The sequence below is a fragment of the Anneissia japonica genome, unplaced genomic scaffold (genome assembly GCF_011630105.1).
Source record: "Anneissia japonica isolate Jap-2015-1 unplaced genomic scaffold, ASM1163010v1 scaffold2878_len565122_cov162, whole genome shotgun sequence".
Classification (NCBI taxonomy): Eukaryota; Metazoa; Echinodermata; class Crinoidea; order Comatulida; family Comatulidae; genus Anneissia; species Anneissia japonica.
The window spans coordinates 188214-216201 of NW_022758092.1; the positions used below are offsets into that span (position 1 = coordinate 188214).

The 27988-nt window shown below is 34.5% G+C and overlaps 2 protein-coding genes across 5 annotated transcripts; one reads left to right on the plus strand and one right to left on the minus strand.

Moving 5' to 3' along the window:
* Positions 1-681: 681 nt before the first annotated feature.
* On the minus strand, positions 682-11043 carry LOC117125005 (isopentenyl phosphate kinase-like). Its single transcript, XM_033271357.1, has 7 exons — positions 11003-11043; positions 9379-9548; positions 8356-8470; positions 7318-7377; positions 6712-6873; positions 5981-6364; positions 682-736 (listed from the first exon to the last, which is right to left on the minus strand). The coding sequence occupies exons 1-6, from the start codon at positions 11027-11029 to the stop codon at positions 6023-6025; spliced, it is 876 nt and encodes a 291-aa protein (XP_033127248.1). The 5' UTR covers positions 11030-11043; the 3' UTR covers positions 682-736; positions 5981-6022.
* LOC117125004 (DNA helicase MCM9-like) lies at positions 10734-27988 on the plus strand. Of its 4 annotated transcripts, none has more exons than XM_033271354.1 (17): positions 10734-10853; positions 11704-11750; positions 12486-12582; positions 13029-13170; positions 13536-13647; positions 13899-13987; positions 14693-14866; positions 15146-15222; positions 16283-16412; positions 16621-16671; positions 20616-20775; positions 21128-21304; positions 21626-21705; positions 21836-22058; positions 23065-23161; positions 23680-23942; positions 25136-27988. In XM_033271354.1, the coding sequence occupies exons 2-17, from the start codon at positions 11714-11716 to the stop codon at positions 26089-26091; spliced, it is 2865 nt and encodes a 954-aa protein (XP_033127245.1). In that variant the 5' UTR covers positions 10734-10853; positions 11704-11713; the 3' UTR covers positions 26092-27988. The 4 variants fall into 4 exon arrangements, with proteins under 4 accessions (XP_033127245.1, XP_033127244.1, XP_033127243.1 ...); XM_033271353.1 differs by lacking the exons at positions 10734-10853; positions 20616-20775; positions 21128-21304; positions 21626-21705; positions 21836-22058 and adding exons at positions 11113-11373; positions 17541-17700; positions 18382-18558; positions 18882-18961; positions 19092-19314; XM_033271352.1 differs by lacking the exon at positions 10734-10853 and adding an exon at positions 11114-11373.

Consider the following 27988-nt stretch of genomic DNA (forward strand, 5'->3'; position numbering starts at 1 on the left):
AAGATCAAACAATCTCGCTAAAAGGTGAACAATGCACAGTACATACAATTAGCAGACTTTATTATTAATCTCCAGTTGGGTACTTAACTCTTGTTGACATTCCTTAAAATCAACTCCTATAGGCCTATTAAAAATAAATATAATATTTAAGTTTGCACCACAAACATCACAAACTATAAGATGTTTAAAAATGTATGTTATTTTTTTTAATTCATTATCGTTAATATTTAAATTTTACAAAAAATAACTACACAAAATGGTAAATGAGTAGGTCATACAATATATACAGTAATTAATACAATATATACAGTAATTACAAAAACCAATGTGATGAAAAGTATAAAAAAAAAATATACCTACACAAATGCTGCATACACAGAAAAACTTGACATTTTTCATCATGTTTATATTGGGGTCATATTATAACAATATTATTTAATAAAATCTCCTTAATTAATATAATATGTTCTATTGTTACTTTCACCCTGATTATATCAAGGTACAACATTGCAGGGATGGGCAGAGGTAGGTGGGGGCCACCCAGCCTTGACATTTTCCACCCAGTCTAAAGCTAATTTCATGGTCATTTAACTACCTTTATTACTGTAACTCTCTTGTCCATCCATAAAATCCACTATATATTTAGAGTTTACCAATTACTTATCAACCACCCACCTTTTTTTCTACAGCTACTTCACAACACTGACATGGGTAATTTTCATTTACTCCAAAAGACCTGTATTTTTGTGAAAAGTTGAGGTTATTATAAACTTACATCTCAGAATGCAGGAGAGAGTAAGTATATAAGGGAATGAAAGACCTTACCAATTTAAATAATAGCTTCCAAAAGGTCTGTGGTGTGTCTTTTAAGTTTAAAGGAAGTGTATTGAAATCTACTGAATCAACACTAAAAGGGTGTCTATAGTACTAATGCTGTATCAATCTAAGAAAACAAATTTGTATTCTTTGTGCCAATCAACATTATACCAATATTTAAACAAGCTGTTGAGTTTTGCAACAGTTGCGGATAACATTAATAATCTGTCAACTCCAATCATAGATTTGATTGACAATGGCAATATATGCCAAGAAGATACGGAAAAAGGTATAGAACTATTTTCTTATACAATATGAGCCTAGGAAAATTATATAGTAAAATAATAGCTAGTATGAGCTTAAAAATAGACAGGCCTTGGATTGAGATTAAGACTGCCTACAAAGCACCCACTAATTTGTTGATTTTATTAGTAGATTAATGGTGGATTAATGATAGATCTTAGTTCTAATTGCCTCCGTAGTATACTCTGTGGGCATATCAGCTTAAATTAGTAGTGGAGATTACAGAGTGAATTTCTCACTATTAACTGTGGTTGTATTAGTCATCAGAAGAAAAAGCCTAGAAGTGTCAAAATTCTAACCTAGAACCCTGGGATTGGAAGGCAAGCATCAGGCAAGCTACAGCTCAACTTAAAATATTTAAGGCACATGCGTTAGTAACACATTAAATATGGACTAATGGTGACTTACAGGTGGCGATTCTATGCCACCTGAGGCCCACCATGTTTGGGCTCAGGTAAGAGGCCCACCGTGGTTGGGCTCGGGTAAGAAAATCTATAAATATGGCACCTCTAGATGGCCAGAAATGGTACTCTCAGACTTAAAATGCAAATATAAATTTCTTTTTCTCTACATTTTTTTAAATTGGGAGATGGGGGTTTGGCTTGGCCCTCCATTGAATCCACCACTGAGCATGATAGAAATCACATCCGAAATTATCAGAAAAACCATGCAGTTGTTGCAGAAAGACTAATATAACAACAATCTATACTATGGGATGCCACTTATGTCAGAACTTGGAGCAATGTTGATAAATGAAAAGATTTCTAAAGCTAAAACGCAAACACTTGATGTTTTCTAAATAGCCACCCACTAAGAATGGATCATTCATTCACAAACTTGTGAAACTCCAAGTTGTTTTCAAGTGTTAATAACTTTGTTAAGTAAACCCAGTGACCATGAATCTAAAGTAAGGTGATTAGAACTATTTTCTGAACATTTTTATATTCAAGGAGAGAGTAATGCCTACAATTTATTTAAAGTGCATTATTTTTTTCTTTCTTTTGAAAAGTGCTTTACTGAAAGTCAAGTATTGTCCTTTCAATAACGATTTCTGTACACAGTAATTGGTCTTGGTCCATTCATGTATTATAGACATACAAAACACTATATACTTCAGTGTATCATATCCCATCTGCCAACACAACTTAAGATACTGCACTGTTAAGATGTTCATTACAAAATATTATACCTACCAGTCAAATGTTCATGCATAATCTGCACTTGCTGCTTGACAAAATATTATACGATCATGTTTATTTTTTTGTGTTTTTATGTATAAGTACTCTACACCCCACACTATTAACATTATTTGAAGAAACTCTGATTCCATTATGAAGCTTGGTACCGGAGGTGCTTGAGTTGTAAGGTAAAAAGTTTTACCATACAGGTTCCATGCCTGAAGTCGCTGAGAGTCCCCTGAAAATAGACACAGTCTCCTGCACTACTGCAAGCAAGAAAAGTCTCCCAGAAACAATCTCTTGCAAATTCAGAATGTTGGCCTAGTTTTGTGCACTACTTTATTACTGTACAATTGTCTCGATAAAGTTATCTGGCCATGAATATCACCACAGGCAGCAAACTACAATATGATGTGTTAAGAAAGCTCAGCAAAATATATCTCACATAAGTGGCTTCCCCATTGTGGGACTCCTAGTTTTACCAAATTTGAACCTAGGAACATAAGATTGGAAGGCAAGCAGTTAAACCACTAACTTCCAGCTCAAATATAACTTAATATTGTTTGTACATTGTTTTGTTCATTCATTTTCACTTAGCATAATGAACTTCAAAAAGAATAATTGAAATTATTATTGTTGTAAAAAATTCATATACAGGGTACAAATTTTGAGAGAAAGTGGGATCTATTATTTTTGAGGGATGCTCATTTTGTTGCAGCTTTTAGATTGAATCTTTTAAAAAGAATAATATTTATTAGCCACTGAGTGGTTAAACAAGAACGTGTTGTACTGTACATGTACATGTGTGCTTATTGATTCCGGCTTACCTGCGCGCTTACCAAAGAGAATTGGAAATTCAATGAAAACAATGTACAGTGATTGTCATATTGGCTGCATTAGTTGGTCTTTTAAATGCAGATTAGCCAAAAGTATACACAGACGTGACACCATCATAGATTAAGTATCTAGCCATGATTACAACTTAATGTTGTCTTTTGTATGGCCTTCAAAATCAGGGATTTCAAAATACAGTACATTCGAAACACTGGTGCCAGATTGGTTACTGTGATAACATGTCATGAACCCTCATTAACTGTCAGTTGATTACAGATTTCAAGATGTTTCATATTTCAATATGAAAAATATATAATTTGTGAACTTCTTTTTATATCCAATTTATAAGACACGCAAAACAAGGCCTTCAGAAACACAATACTTAGCTGAAACAGAACAACATTACAGCCTGCCAACAATGCAACCTGGGGTATCAAAGCATGGTCAGCTACAAATGGACAGTAATTGGTTAGTAAACTTGATTCCAAAGTTTAAAAACTACAATAAAAACCACTGCACAAAACTGCCCCTACCCACAATTAGACTGCATCAGAAACTTTCAGTACTGATCTATTTGAAAATGACTTTATATTGAGAAACACGGTTGACAAAACTTCTATTTTCTAATGTACGATATAAACTGCAGCCATTCTTCTATGTTCTTACACACCGCCTTTGTTTTTTTTAAGAGGATAATTGCTGTTTCATTTGAACCCCCCCCCCCCCCCCCGAGAAATAATCATGACAAATAGGATCATTAACACAACCAACAAACAAAAGATATGACTAGTAGGAAGTTGAGGTAAAATAACACCCAACAGGCTTCTAAACAAATACCACAGATTGGCAGAGGGTTAGCAAAACAGCCCGAGGACATAGTATCATTAACATTGTACTCCACACTATTAATTGCGTGTGGTTTGACCATGGTTAGATAATGTATTACATACTGAAACGTAGAATGCTGTACTTAAAATCCAAATCACAGAAGCAAAAGTCTCTCGTTAACTAATTGGGATAATTTGGAATAAGGAAACAAAAGATTAAAAAGATGCTGGGTCCAGAATGGAAAGTGTGCAGCACAGTAGGAGAGAATTTGGCTTTCTCAAAACATTTTTGAGTCAGTGTTTGACTGTAGAGTACTGCTTGTTTCCTTGGGAAAGGGCACTTTGTCTGCACATTTCCCTTCACCGGAGGTTTAAGTGGGTATCCTGTAAAATGTGAATGATTTGAAAAGAAATTGGGTAGGTTCTGAATTCTCTGTGAGATAGGAATACTTTCCAATTCAAGACTATCTATATACAGTACTTTGTTTCGCAAAAAAAAAATTTAAAAAAAAATTTTTTTTTATTCATATTCAACAACCAATTTTGCTGTATACCTTCTTAATGTAAAAACAAACTTGAAATTGAACTTAAACCATGCCCAGAGTTGCTAAGAAATAGGATTTCTTACTCACAATTAAACCGGTATATGTATTATCAGTGTCAGCCGATGAAATTAGGAAAAAATTAGGTCGGCAAAAATTTGCCGAACTTAAATTCTCCGAGGTCGGCAGCCTCTGCAATTTTTACTACCTAGGCCTATATAGTATAAACTACGATTTTTCTGAACGATCTACAGATTGTGATTTTGTTCATTTCTCTATTAAATCAATATATTGCTGGTGAAAGAATGGTCGTACTTGTATTAATTTAATAGTGTAGTATAATACATATGTTTTACATAAGAAAATCGCAGAATAAATTTTGTTTTATCGTTACCTTTGGCATGGGAAATATCACTTTCGTAAAAGCTACGATCGTATCATCACAGGCTGCTTCAAAACTGCCCATGCATGTCCATGTGTATGCCCAGAATGATCTATCAGGGATTTTCCACACATGTACAGTACTTGTCAGTAGAGAAGTCACGATGCGATCGTGATTGCATTTAAACGGACGGTAGGATTAGGCCTACAATATGTTGAATTTTGTTGTTTTTAGATAATAAACAACATTTTAAATATGATAATACTGTAAAATGAAGACAAATAATAGATTTAGATAAGCATTACAATCAACGCGGCCCACGTGGCTTCAATTGTGTGATGTTGTAGGCCTTGGCTGGCTAGCGTCATTCCTACCTAGGCCTAGCCTATGAAACGACTAGGCGGGAAAGACAAGACGATTGTACACAAATCGTACGTACTGCATGCCTATTAGAAAATAGTTATTGTACAAACAAATCTGTTTTATGAACCACCAATTTCCTTGGTTTGACCACGTACATGAAATTTAGTGTCTGCTATAGCCTGTTTCAGTAAAAGTTTTTGACTTTCCAAGCAGTTTTTGAAGCAAAGAAATCTAGACCTAGGTCGGCAAAAAATTGCCATCCTGTAGCAATTTTGGCTCGGCAATATGGTCGGCAATTGCCGATTGCTGACATGAAATTCGTGGGCTGCAGTGTACTTTACCTAACACACTCACATTTTCATTCGTTAATAATTTTATCTTTAGCCTTGATCTTTTTTTTTTCTGCTCTCCTCTAAACAGGGTAATAACCCTAGCAAAAGATTTTTTGTGAAAAAAATTCACTTTTGTTTGAAATTCAAAATTATGAGTATGTTAATTTAGAAAGATAATATGTTTTTTCATTCTATCTCGTACCATCACAGCATCTGCAAATTTACCAGATATATATCACTTGTACACAGTATGGGACAAATCATATCAATCACCCAATAAAAAATGAAAATTTTTATGAAATCTTATATACTGTAAAATAACTGGTTAGTTGAGGGCAGCAGACATGTTAAACAAGAAACCTACAGCTCTACTCCATCTTTCTCATAAATCACATATAAATACCTTAATAATTCACAATCTTCATCAGGCAAAAAAGGCTTGCTGTCAAGATGTTGGTGAGAGACAGATCAAAGTGCCAATGTAGTCCTCGTTTCCACAGCAACAAACCAGCTCTGCATCTTTTGAATCCAATTTGCATACAATTACAGGTGTTCTCCCCATACTCTTTGTGACAATAGCTTGGGCCGTTTGGAGCTTCTTTGCAACCCCACCAGTAACATCATGTGTTAGAGTTGATGTTGCAATTGATGTCTGTAGCTCTCCACTTGCAGATACCATTACTCTTGAAAGCAGAATTGCACCTTTTTCTTCTGGGGATTTGTCAAAGATTCCAGCAACATCTGTCAAAAAGATAACTCTTTTTGGTTTCAGTTTCTCAGCAAGTTCCTGAAATTGACAAAAAGATAAAATTTTGTCAGTGACTTCCATAACAGTTGTGGCTTGAGCTTTTTCACAAGTAAATAAATAATTCCATTAGGTTATCACTGCTAAGGAGTATGATCATGAGATAAGTGATAATATCTTGATTATGATAATGAAGAAGATGATGGATGACAGTGATGAAGGTGGTTGCGATGATGATAAAGATGATGAATGATGATGATATAAGATTATGATGATGATTCTGATGATGACAACGATGAATAGACCACTCTAAATACACAAAAAAAAATCTGTATTGTAGACTTTAAAACTAACCAGAAAAAAGTAAACAAGACACTAAATATAATCACCTCAATTATTGTATCCCCACTTAGTATGGTACATCCCAGTGATCGATCAAGCATGCAGTCTCCATTGATAACTGGAATAAATCCTGCCTCAATTAGGCTGGATATTGAGTCTACATCCGATTTCAGAACCTTTCTATTATCTGTCTGCCAACTTCCAATGCACTGTAAAAACAAAATTATATTAGGTGAACAATAAAAATAAACACACATAGTTTTTCAAACAGTTTGTTTAGCCAGAGGTATGTACTCTTGTGTGGACTAAAACAGTGTTCATTTTCACCATCATGGACAGCAAAATATCGGGGCTGGTACCACAATTGTCCAATATTTTAAAGTATTGAAAATTTCCAATCTGATTATGTCACATAACTCTAATTGCAGCAACTACATTTCAAGTAAAAAAGTTGTGGCGCGCACCAATTACCACCAAGCAAAAAGCATGCAGTGATGTATTCTTACCTCAATTTGAACTTTAACAGAATAATACTACATACCTACATATGGATAATAGTTTTCTTGAATGCTGGTTTGAGCATTGCTGATATTATACCAATAGTAAAGAATTACCTGGTAAAGGCTGAAAATATTAGTGGTATTGTTACTTACTGAGTAACTAACTGCTGGTAAACCGTGGTTTACTAGTTCTTCAACAATCAACTGGTTCAACTACAAAAAAAAATGATCAGAATGACTATCCTGTCATCTGTAAAAAGGTCAAAAGGTGGCAAATGAAATAGACTAAGTGACAACAATAACAATCTACAAATTGTCATCATTAGCCTGATCAAGTTTAGACTACGGTGAGAGAGAATGAAAGGAATGACAGATGATGCAAAACTTGATAAAAAAAATGTATGAAAATATGAAAATGAAGAAAATAAATCAAACTAGAGGAAGAGAGAGTACCATCAGGATATGATGATTTACTCTTCATTGGCTTAAACTAAATGATCTTACAGTGTTTAAAATGTTTAAATGGTAATGCCCCTGAATATCTATCTTCTAAATTCACCTTCACACACTCTGTTCATTCTTACCCTACTAGGAATCAAATATCAAATAATCTGGTTGTTCCATATGCAAATTCAATCAGTGGTGAGCGTACATTTCATACCAGAGCCGCTCATCTTCAGAACAATCTTTCTCACAACATTCGTAACAATTTTGATTCTTTTTCTAATAGTATGTATAAAAAAGAGGCCATTATCTGTAAACACGTTATATTTTCATTGCGGATTTTTTGGGCTCAGTACGGACTCCAAAAGTATGCATTTTCTTTTAGTTTTAAGGCGTATGCAGATTTTATAAGTCCCCAATGACGATATAACTTGTTTGTATTCAGTAATACTGTACCTTCCCTTTTGTTTAACTTAACTTGTGTATTATATTTTGGTTTGGTAGTTTCCATTTGTTTGCTTTCGTTTCAGTTTTAGGCTATCTTTTCATTGTTTTTGATTTACTTTTAGTTACTTTTAATTTCATGATTGTAAACTTTTTTTTGTTATATTTACTGTATGTACCATGACTTCCTTGGAAAGCAGTGCTATTCACTGAATAGATACCCCCTTGTTAAAGAAAGCATAAATATAAATAATTAAATAATCAACATGATATGACAGAATACTAAAATTTAAAAAAAATTACCTTAAGAACCGAGACTCTTGTTATAGCAAAACCTTTACGGACAAGGTCAATGTCTGCCTGACCATTCCACCCTTTTGCTACACCATACTCTTTTGCTTGAAAGTGACCAAATGACCTATATAAAGTTGTATGAAATATGTAACACAATTTGAATAAAAGAAATTGTTTTGTTTCTGTTTTCGTCTCCTCTTCTTCATGATCTTATTTTTTCTTTAATTCAAATTCTATTGGTTATTTGTTGAAAGGAGAGACCTACTGTAGTATAATGCGCTATACAATTTGACAAACATTACCATTAAATTTAATAATTTGATTCTGGGGACTCAACTGGCTGTATGAATGCATCAAGTGGCGGATCCCGGAATTTAAAATAGAGGGGGCCCGGGGAGGAACTTTGACAGATGGAGGGGCCCGGGCCAGCAGGGGCCCCCTTGGATCCACCACTAAGGCAACCATTATTTATAGTTAAAAGTGAAATAAACAACTGAGAAATGCCAATTTTTGAAAAGTGAAAAATCATCTCTACAGGATTTAAACTTGTGCCTTTGGCTGTATATGCAGACGCCTTTAAAAAACCGTTACTTGGTTTTGCGGTAAACTTTAATATGATAGGTGGCAGTTCTTTTTATTCGCTTGAAGGGTGGGGGATTGAACAGCGCTTGTTCTCAAGGAGTTTGAAGATTATAATGATAAAGTTAAAGAGAATCACACCAACCAGGATTAAAACAGGCCAATGGGGCTTTGTTGTGATTCCAAATTGGAAGGCAGTTTATTACAGCATTTCATATACTGTACACAGGCTTGAAGTATCGAACGGAAAAATTATTAACAATAAAAAAATAAATAAATAAATAACTAGAGCAGTCACTCCATAGAATGCATACCTACACCCTGTGTCTGAATACCAACAAGAAGGCTTTGTTTGATGGGCAAACCTACAGCATACCCTCAAGACAATAATGGAAGTACTGTACTGTATAATAAAGATAATAACTATTATTAGAAAAGACTTTGAATACCCACCCAGCACCATGCACAATGATACACTTCTTCTTGATCTTAGCAATCAAGATGGCTGCTTGTCTAATAGCTTCCATATTCGGTGTTTCAAACTTCTCCTTAAACGTAACAGCACTGCCACCAAGCTTGATAATGCAGTCAATTTCTAGATCCATGGATGATGAGGTTGCCATCTATTGAAGAAAAACATAAAAACACAATTTTAATGTCTCATGATATTAAAAATATTTACTTCTGCTTATAATGAGTTAATAAACTTTAACAATAAAATTTATATTAATTGCATTTGTTTCATGCATTTGCTATTGTATCTACCTTCCATTGTATGTATTAAATATTTTAAAGGGCTTTTTTTTTTTTTGTTAATGGTTAGGCGAGGTTATATGTAACCCTTCGACTTCCAATAATATTGCTTTCCAATGAAAATAAAATTTTTATTTTGGGCAGTTAGCGCACCATCTGCCAAGAAAAAATGGAAATTTCAGAAAAAATTGTTTGTTTATTACATTCCCCTGAAATCTAAAAAACTAAGATATATATATTTCATCGTAAAATTACACAAATTTAAAGCATTTATAAATCTCATACTACATTGTTTACATTCATCGATAAAACTTTTTTTATTTTCTCCTCTGCATGGATTTTAAAAATATTTAATTATAGAGGAACTTTGAATATACTGGCGTTATGAACATTTTGTGACCTTGTTTTCCAATCTGCGTCATTCATCAGTGGCGATTCGAGTGGCTGCGCAGTAAGGTAGGGGCGCCGCTAGCTACAGCTTTAACATCGGCGCTGGTTCCAGCAGTTCCTCGCCCATGGTTCGATTGGCAGAACCAAGTCTTCTCGGATAAGGACTTAAAATGGAGGTCCAGTGTATACATCTGGCTCGTGTGCACTTTAAAGAACCCATTGCATCTTTCGGAAGAGTAGGGGGTTCCCCGATGTTATGGTTCATTTCAGCCCCTGTCGTCGTGGAATGATGTGAACATGTATCTACCAAGAATCGCCTATTTACGGCTGCTAGGTAGTCACGGACCACGCCCATACACAATTCAGCACAATGACGCTGCAAGTTATGGGTTATTCTCCTACCTTTCATCATAACTTTATTGTTTGTAATTATTTTTTCACAGATTCTCGATGACATAAGATTTTACATACATAACTAGAAGACAGTTGGAAAAATGATGCCAGCTGGGGGAGAGGATGCCTGGCCCCCCTTGCAGGAACTGCGCACCTCCACCAATTGAACATTTTTAATTAAAATTAAAATAGAATTCAAATCAAATATCTGTATACAATAATAACAATCACAGTGCGTCACGTTAACTATTGAATCATTTCATACCTAGGCCTACAACCTATGCCAGCCAGCTATTCTACTAAGAAGTTTTATGCAGTATACACCAGAACCAAAGCTCACTCAACAGGGTCCACCCAGGACCCAGATGGCCCAGCCAGGCAGTAAACTAAAGGTAAAGCTGTTCTTAATCTTACTGATTTTATCGGGCCTAACTAAAGCAGAAGGATAGGCCCTGATTAAATTTACTTTGCCTAAACACAATTTTAATATTTTACTAGTACAGCTAACCAATTAAACAATCGTAATGTGTTATATAAGTACTTTAGAATTTGTGTATTTATCTATCATGGTCCTAGAGTTGAGTTGTGTGTACCACCTGATACGTGCGTAATCACCTGACCGTGACAGGGTGCTGGTTGAAACAATAGAGCAAGTGGATTTACTCTAGTGTTGTCAACGTTTAATGATTGATTTCTACATTATATTAGTTTTATGATATTATTGATCAACATCAGTATTAGTTTTGTATTTCTTTGTATAACTTTACTGACAAAAAAAATCAATTTGCCTCTATTTCTCAATCAAATCACATTTGTTCTGAGACCACTTTTGATTACAATATGTAGCCACTTACCGCGCGAAATTTTGATGAACAAAACATGTGGGGATAGGCTAGGCCTAGCCTGGGCCTTGTAGAAAGCTGTGCTTACTTTATTATTTTCCTGTAGGTTTGATTGATGGTTATGGTTCATATAAGCAAGAAACCGAGATAAATTAAACTCCAAATAGCCTAGTTCTAATGTTTAGGCTAGGAAGTTAGTTACTGACCTAGCTAGCCTCAGAGGCTAGGGCTAGTCCTAGACCTGGCAACCTGCAGTGTTGATGTCCGCAAGCGGGTGGAGCTAAGGCTAGCTTTCCCCGATTCTTTAACGACTCCTTGATTCTATATAGGCTTAGGCTAGGCCTTTCATTGTAGACCTACAGTATATTAAGTTAAACACTGTTTTATTTTTATTTTCTAGCTTCAATAATATGAATATCGAAAAAGATGAAGATGCGAACCTATCTGGTAAAATATTCCGAATTTTAAAGACGGTTTTCCAAGTCTAGGCGAATTTATTCGCCCGAGTTGAAGGCGTCGGTTCGGTTCCTGAGCTGAGTGGCTGCGCATTTTTTCGCTTCGCAAAAAGTAGAAACTGTTTAAACTACCAATTTCACCGACGTGAAAACTCCAATAGAAGTGTGAATGCGCATGAACGACGCTTTCGATTCTCACGAATAAATTCGCCTAGTGGGAAACCGGCTTTGAAGTTTGTAGCTGAGTTCTAGCCAGCAGTTTATTGCATAACTACTTTTGTATGTCCATGCCTCCAATGTGATTATTACTGGTATCACGGCTTATATTAGAAAAATGCTGACATTTTTAGCCATATTAGGCCCAGTAAAAAAAATTATTAGTTTATCACCCTCGCACGCATGTCTTTTATGGTACTGGAAAAATATTTTTTTTTTACATTTTTTTCATTTCTTTTTTTCATTTATTTTATTAAATAGTTAGTATATATTGTTTGCATTATCTAAATCATGTTTTACTTTGAATATCAATGCACCAGCAAACAACCCAAAGGTGATATTTGGCTTTAGCAAAATAAAAAATAAAAAGAAAACCTCCCTCCCTCCCTCATCACTTTTCCTGCCCAGATAGGGTGATAAACTAATAATATTTTTTATAGGGCCTTAAATTATCCCATACCTTATGTCTAGGCTGCCATTGAGTATATGAATATTTTATGTTTTTCTCCAGGTATGCTTGAAACGTACATCAAAACACAGCATGAACAAGAGTTGATAGAGATTCTATCTCTTGATGAAGAAAATGACCATTTTCCTGTATATATTGAGTATGTATTTATATAAAAATAATAATCCAGCATTTATTTTTTATACTAGACTACTTCCAAGAAACAAACCACACTTTTAAGTATTTTATTATGGGTGGTATTTTATTATTGGGGATACAGTACATAAAAAACTTTCACAAATCTTAAGAATATCACTAGGAAAATAGGGACAAAGAATTGTAAACTACTATGTTAATACACTGGTTTATATTGAGAAGTAGGTCATGAACAAATTTCTGCAAAAATTGAATGGAAATCTGCCTTTATTTTCAGATAACTTAATTTTTCACATGGATTCTCTGCCCAGGCTCTATTCTGCAGTCTGAGATACAGATACAATTTAGCAATTCAAACATAAAATTTAATTTATTAAGTTTAGATCTACACAAAAAATATATCTGTCTTTCTGTGCTTAAACATTTCAAATTTGTTTAATTATTTTCCAGTGCTATGACTTTATTTGAAAATAATATGCGATTGAGTGAGTTGATCCTTCAAAACCCACTTCAGGGATTACCAGTCATTGACAGTGCATTGAAGACTGTTGCCAGGAACATATTCAAGAATAGCCCAATCAAAGACAGAATGGTATTTTTTTTTTTTGCTGAGGTCACTTGAATGCGAGTAATTTACATATCAGTGGTGTGTGGCACCTGTAGATGTGAACAATGGCATAAAATACAATAGCACGTAACTTCATGTGACAAACACATACAGGTCTCCCTCCAATTAAAGACCACTTTTGGGACCAGAGTTTCCATGGTCTTTATCAGTTTTGGTCTCTAATTAGAATAATAAAATAATAATGTGGGACCACAGAAAAGTGGCCTTTAATTGGAGAGGTCTTTAATCAGAGGGGGACCTGAATTTTGCTTAGTTCTTATTCTTGAAGCAGAATATGTAATTGAAAGTTAGATGACATCAACTATTATGGGATTCTTTTTCCTTCTCAGATATTGAAGATGAATCTGCATGCAAGGATGACAAGCCTACCTGTCTGTCCTGAACTGATGAGGATCATCTTGCCAAAGAATTGTGACATCGGCAAATTTGTTTCAATTTCAGGTAAAGTTAATAATAACATCAATCTTTATCCACATTATTAACTTCATCATCATCAGACATCTTCACAGTCATCATCACTTGTCATTGTTATCATCATTATCATTGTCTTTACAATCTTTATGAAAATCACCCTTACCACCATCACCATTGCCCCATCAGCACCCCTCCCATTTTGATGACTTGCCAATACACCACTGAGTGATATGATCATAATTATATCTAAACGTACAATGCAATTTCTTCCTTTCCAGGTACTGTCATCCGTGGTGGTGCAATTAAACTCCTAGAATTTGAGAAAGATTTCATGTGCTCTCGTTGCAGGACTGTTTTCACAGTTCAGGTAATTTTGAGTTCCGATGAGGAGCTCTAGAAACACTCAGATGATTGATTAATATATCTTTTTTTGAGCTCCCATGAGGGCAAGCTGAGCACTGATTGATTAATAGATGTTTTTTGTAGGGGCGGCCGTTAGGGCCAATATAATTTACTGCCTCTATTATAGTGCCCTTCATCGGATCTTTCGAGATTACGAGAACTTGTTTATGTACTTTCTTATTTACTTTGTTACTTGTATAGCGCCTTTCTTTTCAGTTACGAAGTGCTGTAAGGAACTCTCCACAATAAGTCAAAAACATGCCTCCGAGTATAAGACTTACATAGAACAAAACGCAATGATGTAATGAACAGGCCAAATCATTCATGGTTTTAGCTTGGGGAGGCCTTCGCCCTGCAGTGAGCCGACGGTGGCTGAAATGATGATAATGAAATATTCCCTTGTGTTGAGATCAAATTAAAAGTTGTTTCCTGAAATTGCTCCGTGTAATATATTAGGCAGTTGTATGAATTTGAGATCTAATAGCCTAATAATAATCTGAACAAATATAAATAATCTGTTCAAAAATATAGACAATAGCGGATCTTCTAGATTGTATGATATTAAAGTTGATCTGAAAAGCACTCCTTCAGTGTTATATAGGTAGAGTGTTTGTTTTATAAAACCATGAAAAATAGAAGAGAATAAGAAGAGATATTTTTTTTTACCCAGGCTGATTTTGAACAGTTTTATCGTGATTGTAAACCTGAGGGATGTCCATTTGAAGAGGGGTGTGGGTCAATGCAATTCACCTGTCTCAACGACTCTAGCACCGGCCCAACTCGTTGCCGTGACTACCAAGAAATCAAGATTCAAGAACAAGTTCAGAAGTTGGCAGTGGGAACAGAATCCTTTAATAAATTGTATAACAAATTTAAATATTATTTTTGTTATTATATATTATATATTTATTTATTATTGCTATTGTTGTTCATGATGGTTTAGCTGCTGCTGTTATTATGATTATACTTATTATTATTACAGTATTTTATTAATAATTATTATTATTTAAACAAATATTGTATTACTATTTAAACAATAGATAAGGTAAGTGGAAAAAAATATTGATACTGTATATTTTGAAATTATCATTTTTTAAAATATGACTGCTTAACTGAAGATTAGATACCAAGGTCAATGTGGGTCGTACTGGAAGATGATTTAGTTGACACTTGTAAGGCAGGTGATGATGTCACTGTCAGGTAACTAATCAAAGTACCATGTGGAGAGCATAGGCTTGTCATATTGCATTGTATATTAGAAACGTTTATTATTAGACAAGACTTTCTTTATACCTTGTTTCACAAACTTTTAAAGATCGACAAAGGAGGGCAAAAATAAAAATAAAATTTTGTTTTCTTATTTAGCAAATAGTTTCGCCAAAAACATTTAGATGGAGGAGAAAATAAAATGAAATTATATTTGTGACTGTTTAAACAGTGTAGTATTGGGATGGTTAAATGCTTTAAATTTATATACAGTTAAACTTGCTTAGGTCGACTTTGCCTGACTCAAATAATTTCTAATTCGAACTTATTTTAAATGCCAAGTTGTTGTGTTTTCCATTAATTAACAATCTGCAAGTCGAATATTATCTAAGTCGAACAATTTTTTTAGTGTCATTTTGGATTCGACTGTAATTATGAAGAAATATACATATCTTGTGTTTGGAAATTTCAAGACAGCAGTGGGCATAACAATAGAGAAAATATTTTATTTTTGTCTGAAATTTCCATTTTTTCATGGCGGTGGATGCACTAATTGGACAAATATAAAATTGTATTTTTATTCGAAAATATCATTGGTGTGCAACAGGTTCACCAAACAAGGTATAAAAAAAGTTTTGACTTATGTTGTTGCTTCACAAGCAGTCAAAGTAGTCGTCGCTATTTTTTGTTAGATAGTTTGAACGATTATTAACAGGGAATCGTAAATCTGTGGTATATGTAAAATTTTCTCAACGTAGCAACATCTAATTTAATTTTAATAGCCTGCTGTATTCCTCTTTTCGAATATTTGTCTTCTTTACCTAAAACATTGATGTGATCTCAAGTGATTTTGTGTTCTGTGCTATTGCGATCATCACTGAGAAAATGTTTTGTATAATTTAAATATTTTTGTTATTGTTACCAAGGAGAAAAGTATTTTTGAAAACTCTTTATTCCAATGACAAGACTAAAAATATTAAGCCTTGTTTTAATGCTCTATATAAGACTAACTTAATCTTTTTTTGTTTTATACAACATTCTACTTTAATTTCAGTGGTATTATTATGAGGAGGTGGAACCATCTTGGTATTAACAACAAGTGTGAAATTGAGCTGGTAGTAAAGGCAAACAATATTCAAGTGAATAATGAACAACATGGGGCACAGTCTGTTACCAATGAATTAGTGAGTCTACTTGGATACATTAAATCTAACTATTAACTTAATAAAGAGGGCACTATAAATCTTATATTTTATTTTTGTTAGTCCTTGTTGTAATGTGGTTAAATACAAACTATAGAGAATGGAATTAGATATGCTGTAAGATGGAAAGTATTAACCTATGTAGACTTTCTTTTATAATGTCTTTGTTCATATAATGTTTTTATCACAGAAAAAAGAATTTGAAGATTTTTGGGAAAGCCACAAATATGCACCATTCACAGTAAGAATTACATTAATATTTTATCCAAGACAAGGTGTAAAGTCCTTTAACACGTTGACTGCCAGACCTTTTTTTAAGGTTCCTTCCCGTGTGCCAAAACAAGTTTACATGTACAAACATACTTTTTTGAAATTTTATCTAGTCATATGTCATCAAAATTAAGTGTCTAATAAATTGGCGGGAAAATATTAGGGGGGGCAAGTACACTCGTCGATGGCACTGTGATAGAACTTTTTACTGACTGCCAAGTGCGAGTTATCTTGTCCGCTTTTTGCATGGGTTGGTATATGTTCAAAGGGCGCCCCCACTTGTACCGCTCGAGTGTACTACCGGCAACATAACACAACCAATATACATAATATGTCATTTGTACGTTATCGTCTAGGTGTATCTTCCCCGAACTACCAGCCGTTGAGTCTGTGGTTCTACAATGTATAATAAAGAAGTTATAAACGCTAGAATGTTTCCCTCGATTTGATGAGTATACTCGTTCCTGGCACCCTCAGCAACACCCTGTGAGCGAGTATACTCGTCGCTGGCAGCCAACGTGTTAAGCTCTGTCTACACTATCAAATTTTATGTGACAAAAAACTGATATGCCCATATTTGGGTGTAATGTGACATCATCATGCCCATATATGGGCACATCACACAAATTTGTCACATAAAATTGGATAGTGTGGACAGAGCTTGAAACTTATTTTTAACTTTATTTCTACTGAAAGCTTTCATTCACATGGCAAACTTACTCCTGTTGGCTTTGTTAAGTTTTGATTTTGTGGTCTGTAGGAGAATTTTTGATTAAAATAAATGAAAATATATACACAATATATATTTTACCTTGTTGAACATTTTTAATCATATTTCAGGCCCGAAATGTTGTTTTATCCAGCGTCTGTCCTCAAATTTATGGCTTGTATGTCGTAAAATTAGCAGTCGCTATGGTGATGATTGGGGGTGTACAGAAAGTGGACCAATCAGGAACCCGAACAAGAGGCGAATGTCATCTCCTCCTTGTTGGTGATCCAGGTAGGCTCAAGTTAACTAATTTTATCTATTATATTTCAGGTATATATTTATTCAATCAGACATACAACAAAATAAATTCATTACAAAATTACTTAAAAAGAATTACATTCAAATGTACAAATCTATATATAAGATTATTCATTATAGAAATTACTCATTACAAAATCATTTAAAAATTACAATTCTATATACAACATTATTCATTATAAAATTATTCATTCATTAACAAAGAACATTCGACAACAGTAACCTTTGGCAATAGAGATTGAATTGGAGGCTACTGGGTTAAAATAACATTACTGTACACAGGAACAACAAAAAAAATGCCAATAAAATTTAACAAAAAAAACTATTATAAATTAAATATCACCATTTAGTGAACTCCGTCAACAAGAAAAATAAAGAAATATAAAGAGGCTGGCTGACCGCAAAGGGCTGTTACGAAACCTTACAGTTTTAACATTATAATCCTTATATCGTTTTGTATTAGAACAAATTTTATTCATTGTAGGATTTCAACCTGAATTTAAACAACAGGCAACTATTAATATTAATTTGGGGTGTTTTTTTAGGGAATTAATCAATGAACTGAAGTTTGTAGACTATCAACATGTACGAAAGTTTGGTGAGTCATTTACTGTCGGATAAGAATTTAACAGATATCTTGTTTGTTTTTTTAAGGCACAGGCAAGTCACAGTTTTTAAAATATGCTGCAAAGGTGATTCCAAGATCAGTACTGACCACAGGAATTGGGTCAACTAACGCCGGCTTGACCGTCACTGCTGTCAAAGATTCCGGGGAATGGCAGTTAGAAGCAGGGGCACTGGTTCTAGCTGATGGCGGAATCTGCTGTATAGGTAATAAAAAAGTGATCGATAGATAAATATTTAAAAATTGTATGATTTTTTTTTTTTATATTTTAGTTGTTATCCGACAGCGAGTAACTTGATCATGTATAAACTTAGTCACAAGCTTAAAAAGTAAAGTGGTTTTAGATCATAGAGAAAATAAGGTGTTTGTCTGGATCCTGATTTGACACAAAGCCCAGGCAAACACCTTTACCCCTCCCCCCACCCTCCTTTAGTCCCAGAAAATCGCTTGACTTCTGGACCTGGCATTTTTACTGCATGTAACTTTGTGATTCTGAATTTATCTTTTCTACTCTTTGATTTTCTCATAGATGAATTTAATAGCATCCGTGAGCATGATCGTGCCAGCATACACGAAGCAATGGAACAACAGACCATCAGTGTTGCTAAGGTAACAAAATCATCAGTGTTGTGTTAAGTATTCAACCATCAGTAATACAAAGTTCAATACTTTAATGTAAAAAAGTACTTAACTATTCATTGCTATTTCCATGTTCATTATATATTTTTCTTTTAACCAGGCTGGTCTTGTCTGCAAATTAAATGCTCGAACCAAAGTCTTAGCAGCAACAAACCCCAAAGGAAAGTATGATCCATCTGAAGACTTGAGTGTAAATATTGCCCTCGCAAGTCCATTGCTGAGCAGGTTTGATATGGTGCTAGTATTATTAGACAACCAAAATGAGGAATGGGATAAGATTATTTCATCTTTTATTTTACAAGACAAGATTCCTGGATCCAAAGGTAAATTTTTTATTATTGAATATGATAAATCATCATCTGGAAAGCAGTGTTTATTTTTATTTATAAACATTTTTTTTTATCTGTAATTGTATTTTAATCATAATATTTATAACTTTGATATTTAAAAAAAAATGCTTCATGTTTTGTAGCCATCGTTTTCAGCGATTCAGTTTCTTGTGTTTAACACACCCTGTATTGTGATCTGTGGTTAGTCCGCTCAAGTCAGCTCGGTCTAACCAACCAAGGCCATAGCATCATATAATTCTCAAACCTGTATCTTCTGATCAACACCAAATTTGAGGAGGACCAAGATACATGTAACATTGTAAATTGCTAAAAAAATTTAAGTAATAAATCGGTCCAGTAGTTCTTGAGAGACGAGTGTAATAAACAAATACAGGTCTCCCTCCAATTAAAGACCAGTTTTTGGCATAGGGTTTCCAGGATCATTAGCAGCTTTGGTCTGTAACTAAAATAATACAGACAAAAGACATTTATTTATATATTGGACCGCAGAACAGTGGTCTTTAATTAGAGGGAGATGCTCATATTTAATATGATTGAACAGGGGAAAAAAATTGGATTGGTCATGTGATGAACGGGAAAGATGTTTATGGATCTATTTAATGTGTGAAGATATGTAAATATTTAAAAAAAAGCATGACAAAGAGATAAGTGGAAGAACTGAATAACATAATCATATTCAGACCTGCAGTAATACAGGTTACTAATAATGATGATGATCTCAATGTTTCCTTGTGTCATTGTGCAAGGCACTTTATCTGCTTTGCTTCAGTTTACGCAGCTGTATCAATGGGTACCAGTAAATTACTGGGAGTAATCGGTGGACCAGCCTCCCACCCAGGGGGAGCATGCTCTCATCCGCTTCACAGTACTTGAACTGGGGATGAACCAGCCCATTTGGGCCCTGTGGCTCTGCAAGGATTCACTGCTTACTTATAATAATATAATAACTATTTAAAAATTTATTCTCTACACTATTAAATTTTATGTGACAAAAAACTAATATGCCCATATTTGGGTGTAATATGACATCATCATGCCCATATATGGGCACATCACACAAATTTGTCACATAAAATTGGATAGCGTGGACAGAGCTTGAAACTTATTTTTAACTTTATTTCTACTGAAAGCTTTCATTCACATGGCAAACTTACTCCTGTTGGCTTTGTTAAGTTTTAATTTTGTGGTCTGTAGGAGAATTTTTGATTAAAATAAATGAAAATATATACACAATATATATTTTACCTTGTTGAATATTTTTAATCATATTTCAGGCCCGTAATGTTGTTTTATCCAGCGTCTGTCCTCAAATTTATGGCTTGTATGTCGTAAAATTAGCAGTCGCTATGGTGATGATTGGGGGTGTACAGAAAGTGGACCAATCAGGAACCCGAACAAGAGGCGAATGTCATCTCCTCCTTGTTGGTGATCCAGGTAGGCTCAAGTTAACTAATTTTATCTATTAACGTTCAGATATCATTTGGATGCATTCCTTCATGGTTCCATTTACACTAATCACTCAGAGCTTGAGGTTATAGGTTGCTATGGAAGGGGGGAGGGGGGAGGAAGAATGACACTGAACTCTGTTGTACTCTATAAATTAGAACAAATTTTATTCATTGTAGGATTTCAATCTGAATTTAAACAACAGGCAACTATTAATATTAATTTGGGGTGCTTTTTTAGCGAATTAATCAATGAACTGAAGTTTGTAGGCTATCATCATGTACGAAAGTGTGGTGAGTCATAACAAGAATTTAACAGATATCTTGTTTGTTTTTTTAAGGCACAGGCAAGTCACAGTTTTTAAAATATGCTGCAAAGGTGATTCCAAGATCAGTACTGACCACAGGAATTGGGTCAACTAACGCCGGCTTGACCGTCACTGCTGTCAAAGATTCCGGGGAATGGCAGTTAGAAGCAGGGGCACTGGTTCTAGCTGATGGCGGAATCTGCTGTATAGGTAATACAAAAGTGGTCGATAGATAAATATTTAAAAATTGTATGATTTTTTTTGTTATATTTTACTTGCTATCCAAAAGCGAGTAACTTGATCATGTATAAACTTAGTCTCAAGCTTAAAATTAAAGTGGTTTTAGATCATAGAGAAAATAAGGTGTTTGTCTGGATCCTGATTTGACACAAAGCCCAGGCAAACACCTTTACCCCTCCCCCCACCCTCCTTTAGTCCCAGAAAATCGCTTGACTTCTGGACCTGGCATTTTTACTGCATGTAACTTTGTGATTCTGAATTTATCTTTTCTACTCTTTGATTTTCTCATAGATGAATTTAATAGCATCCGTGAGCATGATCGTGCCAGCATACACGAAGCAATGGAACAACAGACCATCAGTGTTGCTAAGGTAACAAAATCATCAGTGTTTTGTTAAGTATTCAACCATCAGTAATACAAAGTTCAATACTTTAATGTAAAAAAGTACTTAACTATTCATTGCTATTTCCATGTTCATCATATATTTTTCTTTTAACCAGGCTGGTCTTGTCTGCAAATTAAATGCTCGAACCAAAGTCTTAGCAGCAACAAACCCCAAAGGAAAGTATGATCCATCTGAAGACTTGAGTGTAAATATTGCCCTCGCAAGTCCATTGCTGAGCAGGTTTGATATGGTGCTAGTATTATTAGACAACCAAAATGAGGAATGGGATAAGATTATTTCATCTTTTATTTTACAAGACAAGATTCCTGGATCCAAAGGTAAATTTTTTATTATTGAATATGATAAATCATCATCTGGAAAGCAGTGTTTATTTTTATTTATAAACATTTTTTTTTATCTGTAATTGTATTTTAATCATAATATTTATAACTTTGATATTTAAAAAAAAATGCTTCATGTTTTGTAGCCATCGTTTTCAGCGATTCAGTTTCTTGTGTTTAACACACCCTGTATTGTGATCTGTGGTTAGTCCGCTCAAGTCAGCTCGGTCTAACCAACCAAGGCCATAGCATCATATAATTCTCAAACCTGTATCTTCTGATCAACACCAAATTTGAGGAGGACCAAGATACATGTAACATTGTAAATTGCTAAAAAAATTTAAGTAATAAATCGGTCCAGTAGTTCTTGAGAGACGAGTGTAATAAACAAATACAGGTCTCCCTCCAATTAAAGACCAGTTTTTGGCATAGGGTTTCCAGGATCATTAGCAGCTTTGGTCTGTAACTAAAATAATACAGACAAAAGACATTTATTTATATATTGGACCGCAGAACAGTGGTCTTTAATTAGAGGGAGATGCTCATATTTAATATGATTGAACAGGGGAAAAAAATTGGATTGGTCATGTGATGAACAGGAAAGATGTTTATGGATCTATTTAATGTGTGAAGATATGTAAATATTTAAAAAAAAGCATGACAAAGAGATCAGTGGAAAAACTGAATAACATAATCATATTCAGACTTGCAGTAATGCAGGTTACTAATAATGATGATGATCTCAATGTTTTCTTGTGTCATTGTGCAAGGCACTTTATCTGCATTGCTTCAGTTTACGCAGCTGTATCAATAGGTACCAGTAAATTACTGGAAGTAATCTGTGAACCAGCCTCCCACCCAGGGGGAACATGCTCTCATCCCCTTCACAGTACTTGAACTGGGGATGAACCAGCCCATTTGGGCCCTGAGGCTCTGCAAGGATTCAATGCTTACTTATAATAATATAATAACTATTTAAAAATTTATTCTCATGTTACCTCAGATGATACCTCTGATCAACTTTGGAGCTTAGAGAAGATGCAGGCATATTTTACATTGGTAACATCTGTGGAGCCTACTATGACAGAAGATGCAACAATGTGAGTAGAATTATTTCAGAAGTCAATATGAAAAAATCTGTTAGACTTAAAACAATATTGCAGAAAAGATGTAAGATATGTAAATATGTATTGTGAGTTTAATTTTTCACTTGGACTTGAGTTGTGAACTAGCGAGCCCTCATTGAGGGTAAACAAAGTGGTGAAGTTGGTTTTTCTGCTTATTTTTTCCTGGTTGTTGAACATTTCATGGGATAATTTCCATGCTTCAAGTTACGGTTTTTTCATGCTCCATCTCCAGCATCTTGAGCACTTTTTTGAATGTTTAAAAAGAGGGGGGGGGGGAGAGGAAGGGTGGAATAATGGGTGGTTAAGTCCCTTTTCCCCCAGATTTTAAATATTCAAGAATCTGTACCTCATTAATTGTTCCCCAGCTTGTTGAAATGTTGGTATAACAACATGGTTGTATCTGATTGATAATTATAGGATTATGTATGTTGGTATTAAAAATATGCCCTCATGAATGCAAGTGTATAATGTAAACTTTTACGTTTTGTTAGTGTGTTATCAAGATATTACCAAGCTCAACGCAAGGCAGATCAACGAAATGCGGCACGTACAACGATACGTTTACTGGAGAGTATGGTTCGTTTGTCACAAGCTCACGCCAGGCTTATGTATCGAGATGAAGTGCGAGTTTGCGATGCAGTCGTGGCCGTCAGTGTGATGGAGTCGAGCATGTATGGGGCTGCATTACTGGGAGGAATCAATGCATTGCATACATCCTTCCCAGAAGACCCAGAACAAGAATACAAGGTGCAGGGTAAGTTTTGTAGTAATTTTAATTTGAATTGTAAAATTTAAAATAAATTTAATTAAAATTGTAGCAATGTTGGTAGCACCCTCTAGAGCCCTACTTTTCAAACTATGGTTTGGCACCCAAATTTGGGTTGCCAAAACATTTACAAGTGTTTCGAGACTCCTTCAGACTTAAAAAAAAAAAATGACTTTGGTAAAGCACATTTCAAAACATAGAAAATACTTCTACATAGAACTCAACTTCAAAGATTCACCCACAGGTCATAGCTATGAAGACTAAAGCTTAAAATTCATTGTCAACCCAAAACCTAGAATCTACTCTCGTGGTTGCACTGTCGCCAATCTCTTCGGTGATTGATAAGATCATTAAAATCAGGCAGGAACATAGTTCACATTCGTAACACATTGTGAAAAATGATTAGTTGCTCCTTTTTGCAAGGGTTGGGGACGTACAAAATACAATTATTATTTACCCAGTCAACCTTGCTCAAGTTGACGGTATATAAAATATTCTCCATACTATAAAATGGAACATTTCGCACATGGATGTTGATAACAAAACATCTTTGTGTAAATATAAATTTTATTTAAAAAAATTATCCCAGCCACGTTGTATTTGACTTAGCCGAGGTTGAATTTATTTGATAATATATGCTTTGGGTCGCCAAAAAACAAAGAGTCTAAAAGTGGGTGACCACCTAAAAAAGTTTAAGAAGCGGGGCTGTAGAGTGCATATATTCGCACTCCAGTATATATGGCTTTTCTAGTTTTCACCATGTAATTATTTGAATTTTTTCTTATCAATGAATCCATGTTTCCTACTTTATAGTAATATTGAATAGCTATACATTTTTAGGATGGAGTTTTGTGCTGAAGTATTACATTATCAAGTTCACTTTGGAAAAGCATTCATGATTGGATTGCTTGTACCTGCTAATGAACAAAAGATATTTAGATAATAATCGCAACAGCACCCTCTAGTGTCCAGAATGTGTTTTAACTTAATTTTGTACCAATTATAGAGAAATTAAAACAATCTAATTATGAAAATATCTTTATTGAAAATAAAAAATATAAAATTGTGTTTTAAAAGTTCATTAAAATTTACTTGCCAGAAAGTACAGTACTAAATATAGAGGTTAACTGGTAGTGTATATAGTTAAAGTTTGTGAAAATCATCTTCCTTTGATCTTTCAGCTGAGATGATCTTGACACATTTAGAGCTTCATGACATCTTATCTGTAGAGATGGAACGACTCTCACGCCAAGAATCTGAAGGAAAAGAAAGTTTGTTGCGAAAAAATGAAAGCATTCTGGAACAAAAAGCTATAACCATACTTGATAACGGCAACAAACACGAAAGCATGCCGGAACAAGGTACAGTGAACTTACTTGATAACAGCAACATTAATGAAAGTATACAGGAGCAAGACACGGTAAACTTATTTGATACCAGTGAAGAAAATGAATTTAATGAATCCTTACGCAGTTCGCATGATCGTTCAGACATTATTGGAAGTGCAGAACACAAAAAAAGATTGATAGATACAGATGGAAATAAAGAGGACGTTCTGGTAGCTGTTACCAATGGAAACTCATTACGTAAAGGTCAAAAGGATTCCACCGAAAATGATGCACAAAAGGATTCCATCGAAAATGATGCATGTGATTGCTCTACTGATGACACAGATGATTTTCTTGCAAACGTTGCTCAAGAAGTTTTTAATGAGATTAAAGCATCATCGGAAACAACATTAAGTAATGAAGACGAAACCATTTCTCAGATTAATGATACAGTCTTAATTGATTCTCAACATTGTCTGACAAGTCAAGATAAAAATTCAGCCCATAATGTTGGTAATAAGACGTCACATGATTCAAACGGCAAGAAGAAACGAACCGCTGAGGGCATGCTACACATGCAGCCTGCAGAAAAGAAAAGCAAAGCCATGTTAATTAGCGAGAAAACTGTGAGAAAACTGAATGCATTCAGTTTTAGTAACTCATCTAAATGTAATTCTGAAGGCCCACAAAACAAGAAACAAAATGCAACATCCTTTAGCAAACCAAAACCAAAAAATCATTTTCCAGCCTCATCCCAAATATTCACAACTGACGACTGCCTAGATGAATTAGATTTAAGTGATTTGTGAAACAACTGATTTATAAATTAGGTGATCTCTTAAGGTACAGGCGTGATCTATACACCTTTGAATTGCACAAACCTGTATTTGGCAAGTAATTCTTGGGCTAGCATTAAGTCATCTTCCAGCATTTCCAGAATTGGTAAGTGATGGATATTTTGTCTGTTTACCAAGGTCCTTGTTACTTGGAGGCATCTTACTTCAGACCGTAAACTGGTAGCACTGCCATCACTTCTTCAAACTCTTGACCTTTGACAACATTCCATTTTTGGTATTTTGATTAATTTGAGATTGATTTGTAAACTTCACACATTCCTGTCTTGTTGTATTCTATCCTTGCCATTTCTATTTATAGTGATAAGTTATTTGCACTCATTTTTGCCACATTTGGAAAAACTAGAAGTTGAGTTAAATGAGGCATGTCGTGGCGAAATTGTTAAGTTGTCGCACAGGCCATTATTGAGTAAATTAGCTTTAAAATATGAGAGTTCAAAAAATTGTCTAAAAGTCCAAGTTTTTTTTCACTGTAGATCAACAGTTTAATTGTATTAATCATGTCCCAAATTATTAGTTCTGCAAATGGTCAACAAATCGTTTATTTAACGTTATTTTGATAGTTATTTCTATTAAACAATGTATGCACAAATAACTTTGGAAGGCCATTACTCAAAATCGTGTTTATCTTGACTCTAAGATTGCTGTACTTTCACTTTCCAATAACTTAGGATTGAAATGTCCCATTTCAATGAATAACTCCTTATTTTAAAGATTACATACTCAGGTATCTGAAAATACCAATAATTCCAATTTTTGCTACAACTTAGCCATTTTGCCACAACATGCCTCATAGAGCGTTTAGATGGTCATATAGGTTGTGTCTGGATTGTACTTGCACCACCTTATGTTTGGAGTGAGAACTTTGATGTTAGTTTAGGCTAACTTTGTATAATAAATTATAAACATTAAGTTTATCTTTATACTGGTTGCAGTAGAAGTTCTACAGGAATTGAACCCAGGACCCTGGGATTGGAAGGTAATACTTAAGGTAAAGCAAGCTACAGCTGGTTGCCTGTAAACTACTTTCATAAACATCTCTTACTAGTCTGTTTAAATCTGCAGCCAGCATTAACTCATCTTTCAACGTTCCTAGAATTGGTAAGTGATGGATAGATAGATATATTTACAGAGGTCCTTATTACTTGGAGGCATCTGACTTTCAGACTGGAAACTGGTTGTACTAACATCACTTCTTCAAACTCTTGTCCTTCAGCTAATGCTTTGGGATAATACACTTGCTCTTCCATCCTGCAGTTAGATGATTTCCTAAGATACATGTGTGATCATACGGGTCTGAATTACACAACTTGCATTTGGAAAGATTTCATTTTTGTGTTGTATATTCTCCATGTTGGTTCCCTAACACAGTTCATCCAGATTAATCTAACAGTTCTTTGAGATTAATTTGTAAACTTGACATATGCTGATATTTCTATCTGGAGCCAGCACAACTTACCGTATCTTCTTTCAACTTCCCCAGAATGGTAATGATGGATATTTTCTCTGTTTAGGTCCTTATTACTTGAAGCCATCTTACTTTCAGACTGTAAACTGGTAGCACCAACATCACTTCTTCAATGTCTTTTAGCTAATGTGTGGGATACTTCACTTCTCTTGCTCTTCCGTTCTCCAGTTAGATGATTCTTTACAATCCACGGGTGATCCAGACGGGTGTGAACTACACAACTTTTATTTTGCATGATTCGATTTTTTGAATCGTACTTTCTCCATGTGGGTTCCCCAACAAAGTTCATTCAGATAAGTCCAACAGTTTCTTGGCAATTGATTTGTAAACTTGGCTTCTGTCTTCTTGGTTTTTATCTTTGACTTGCTATTTATAGCATGAGAA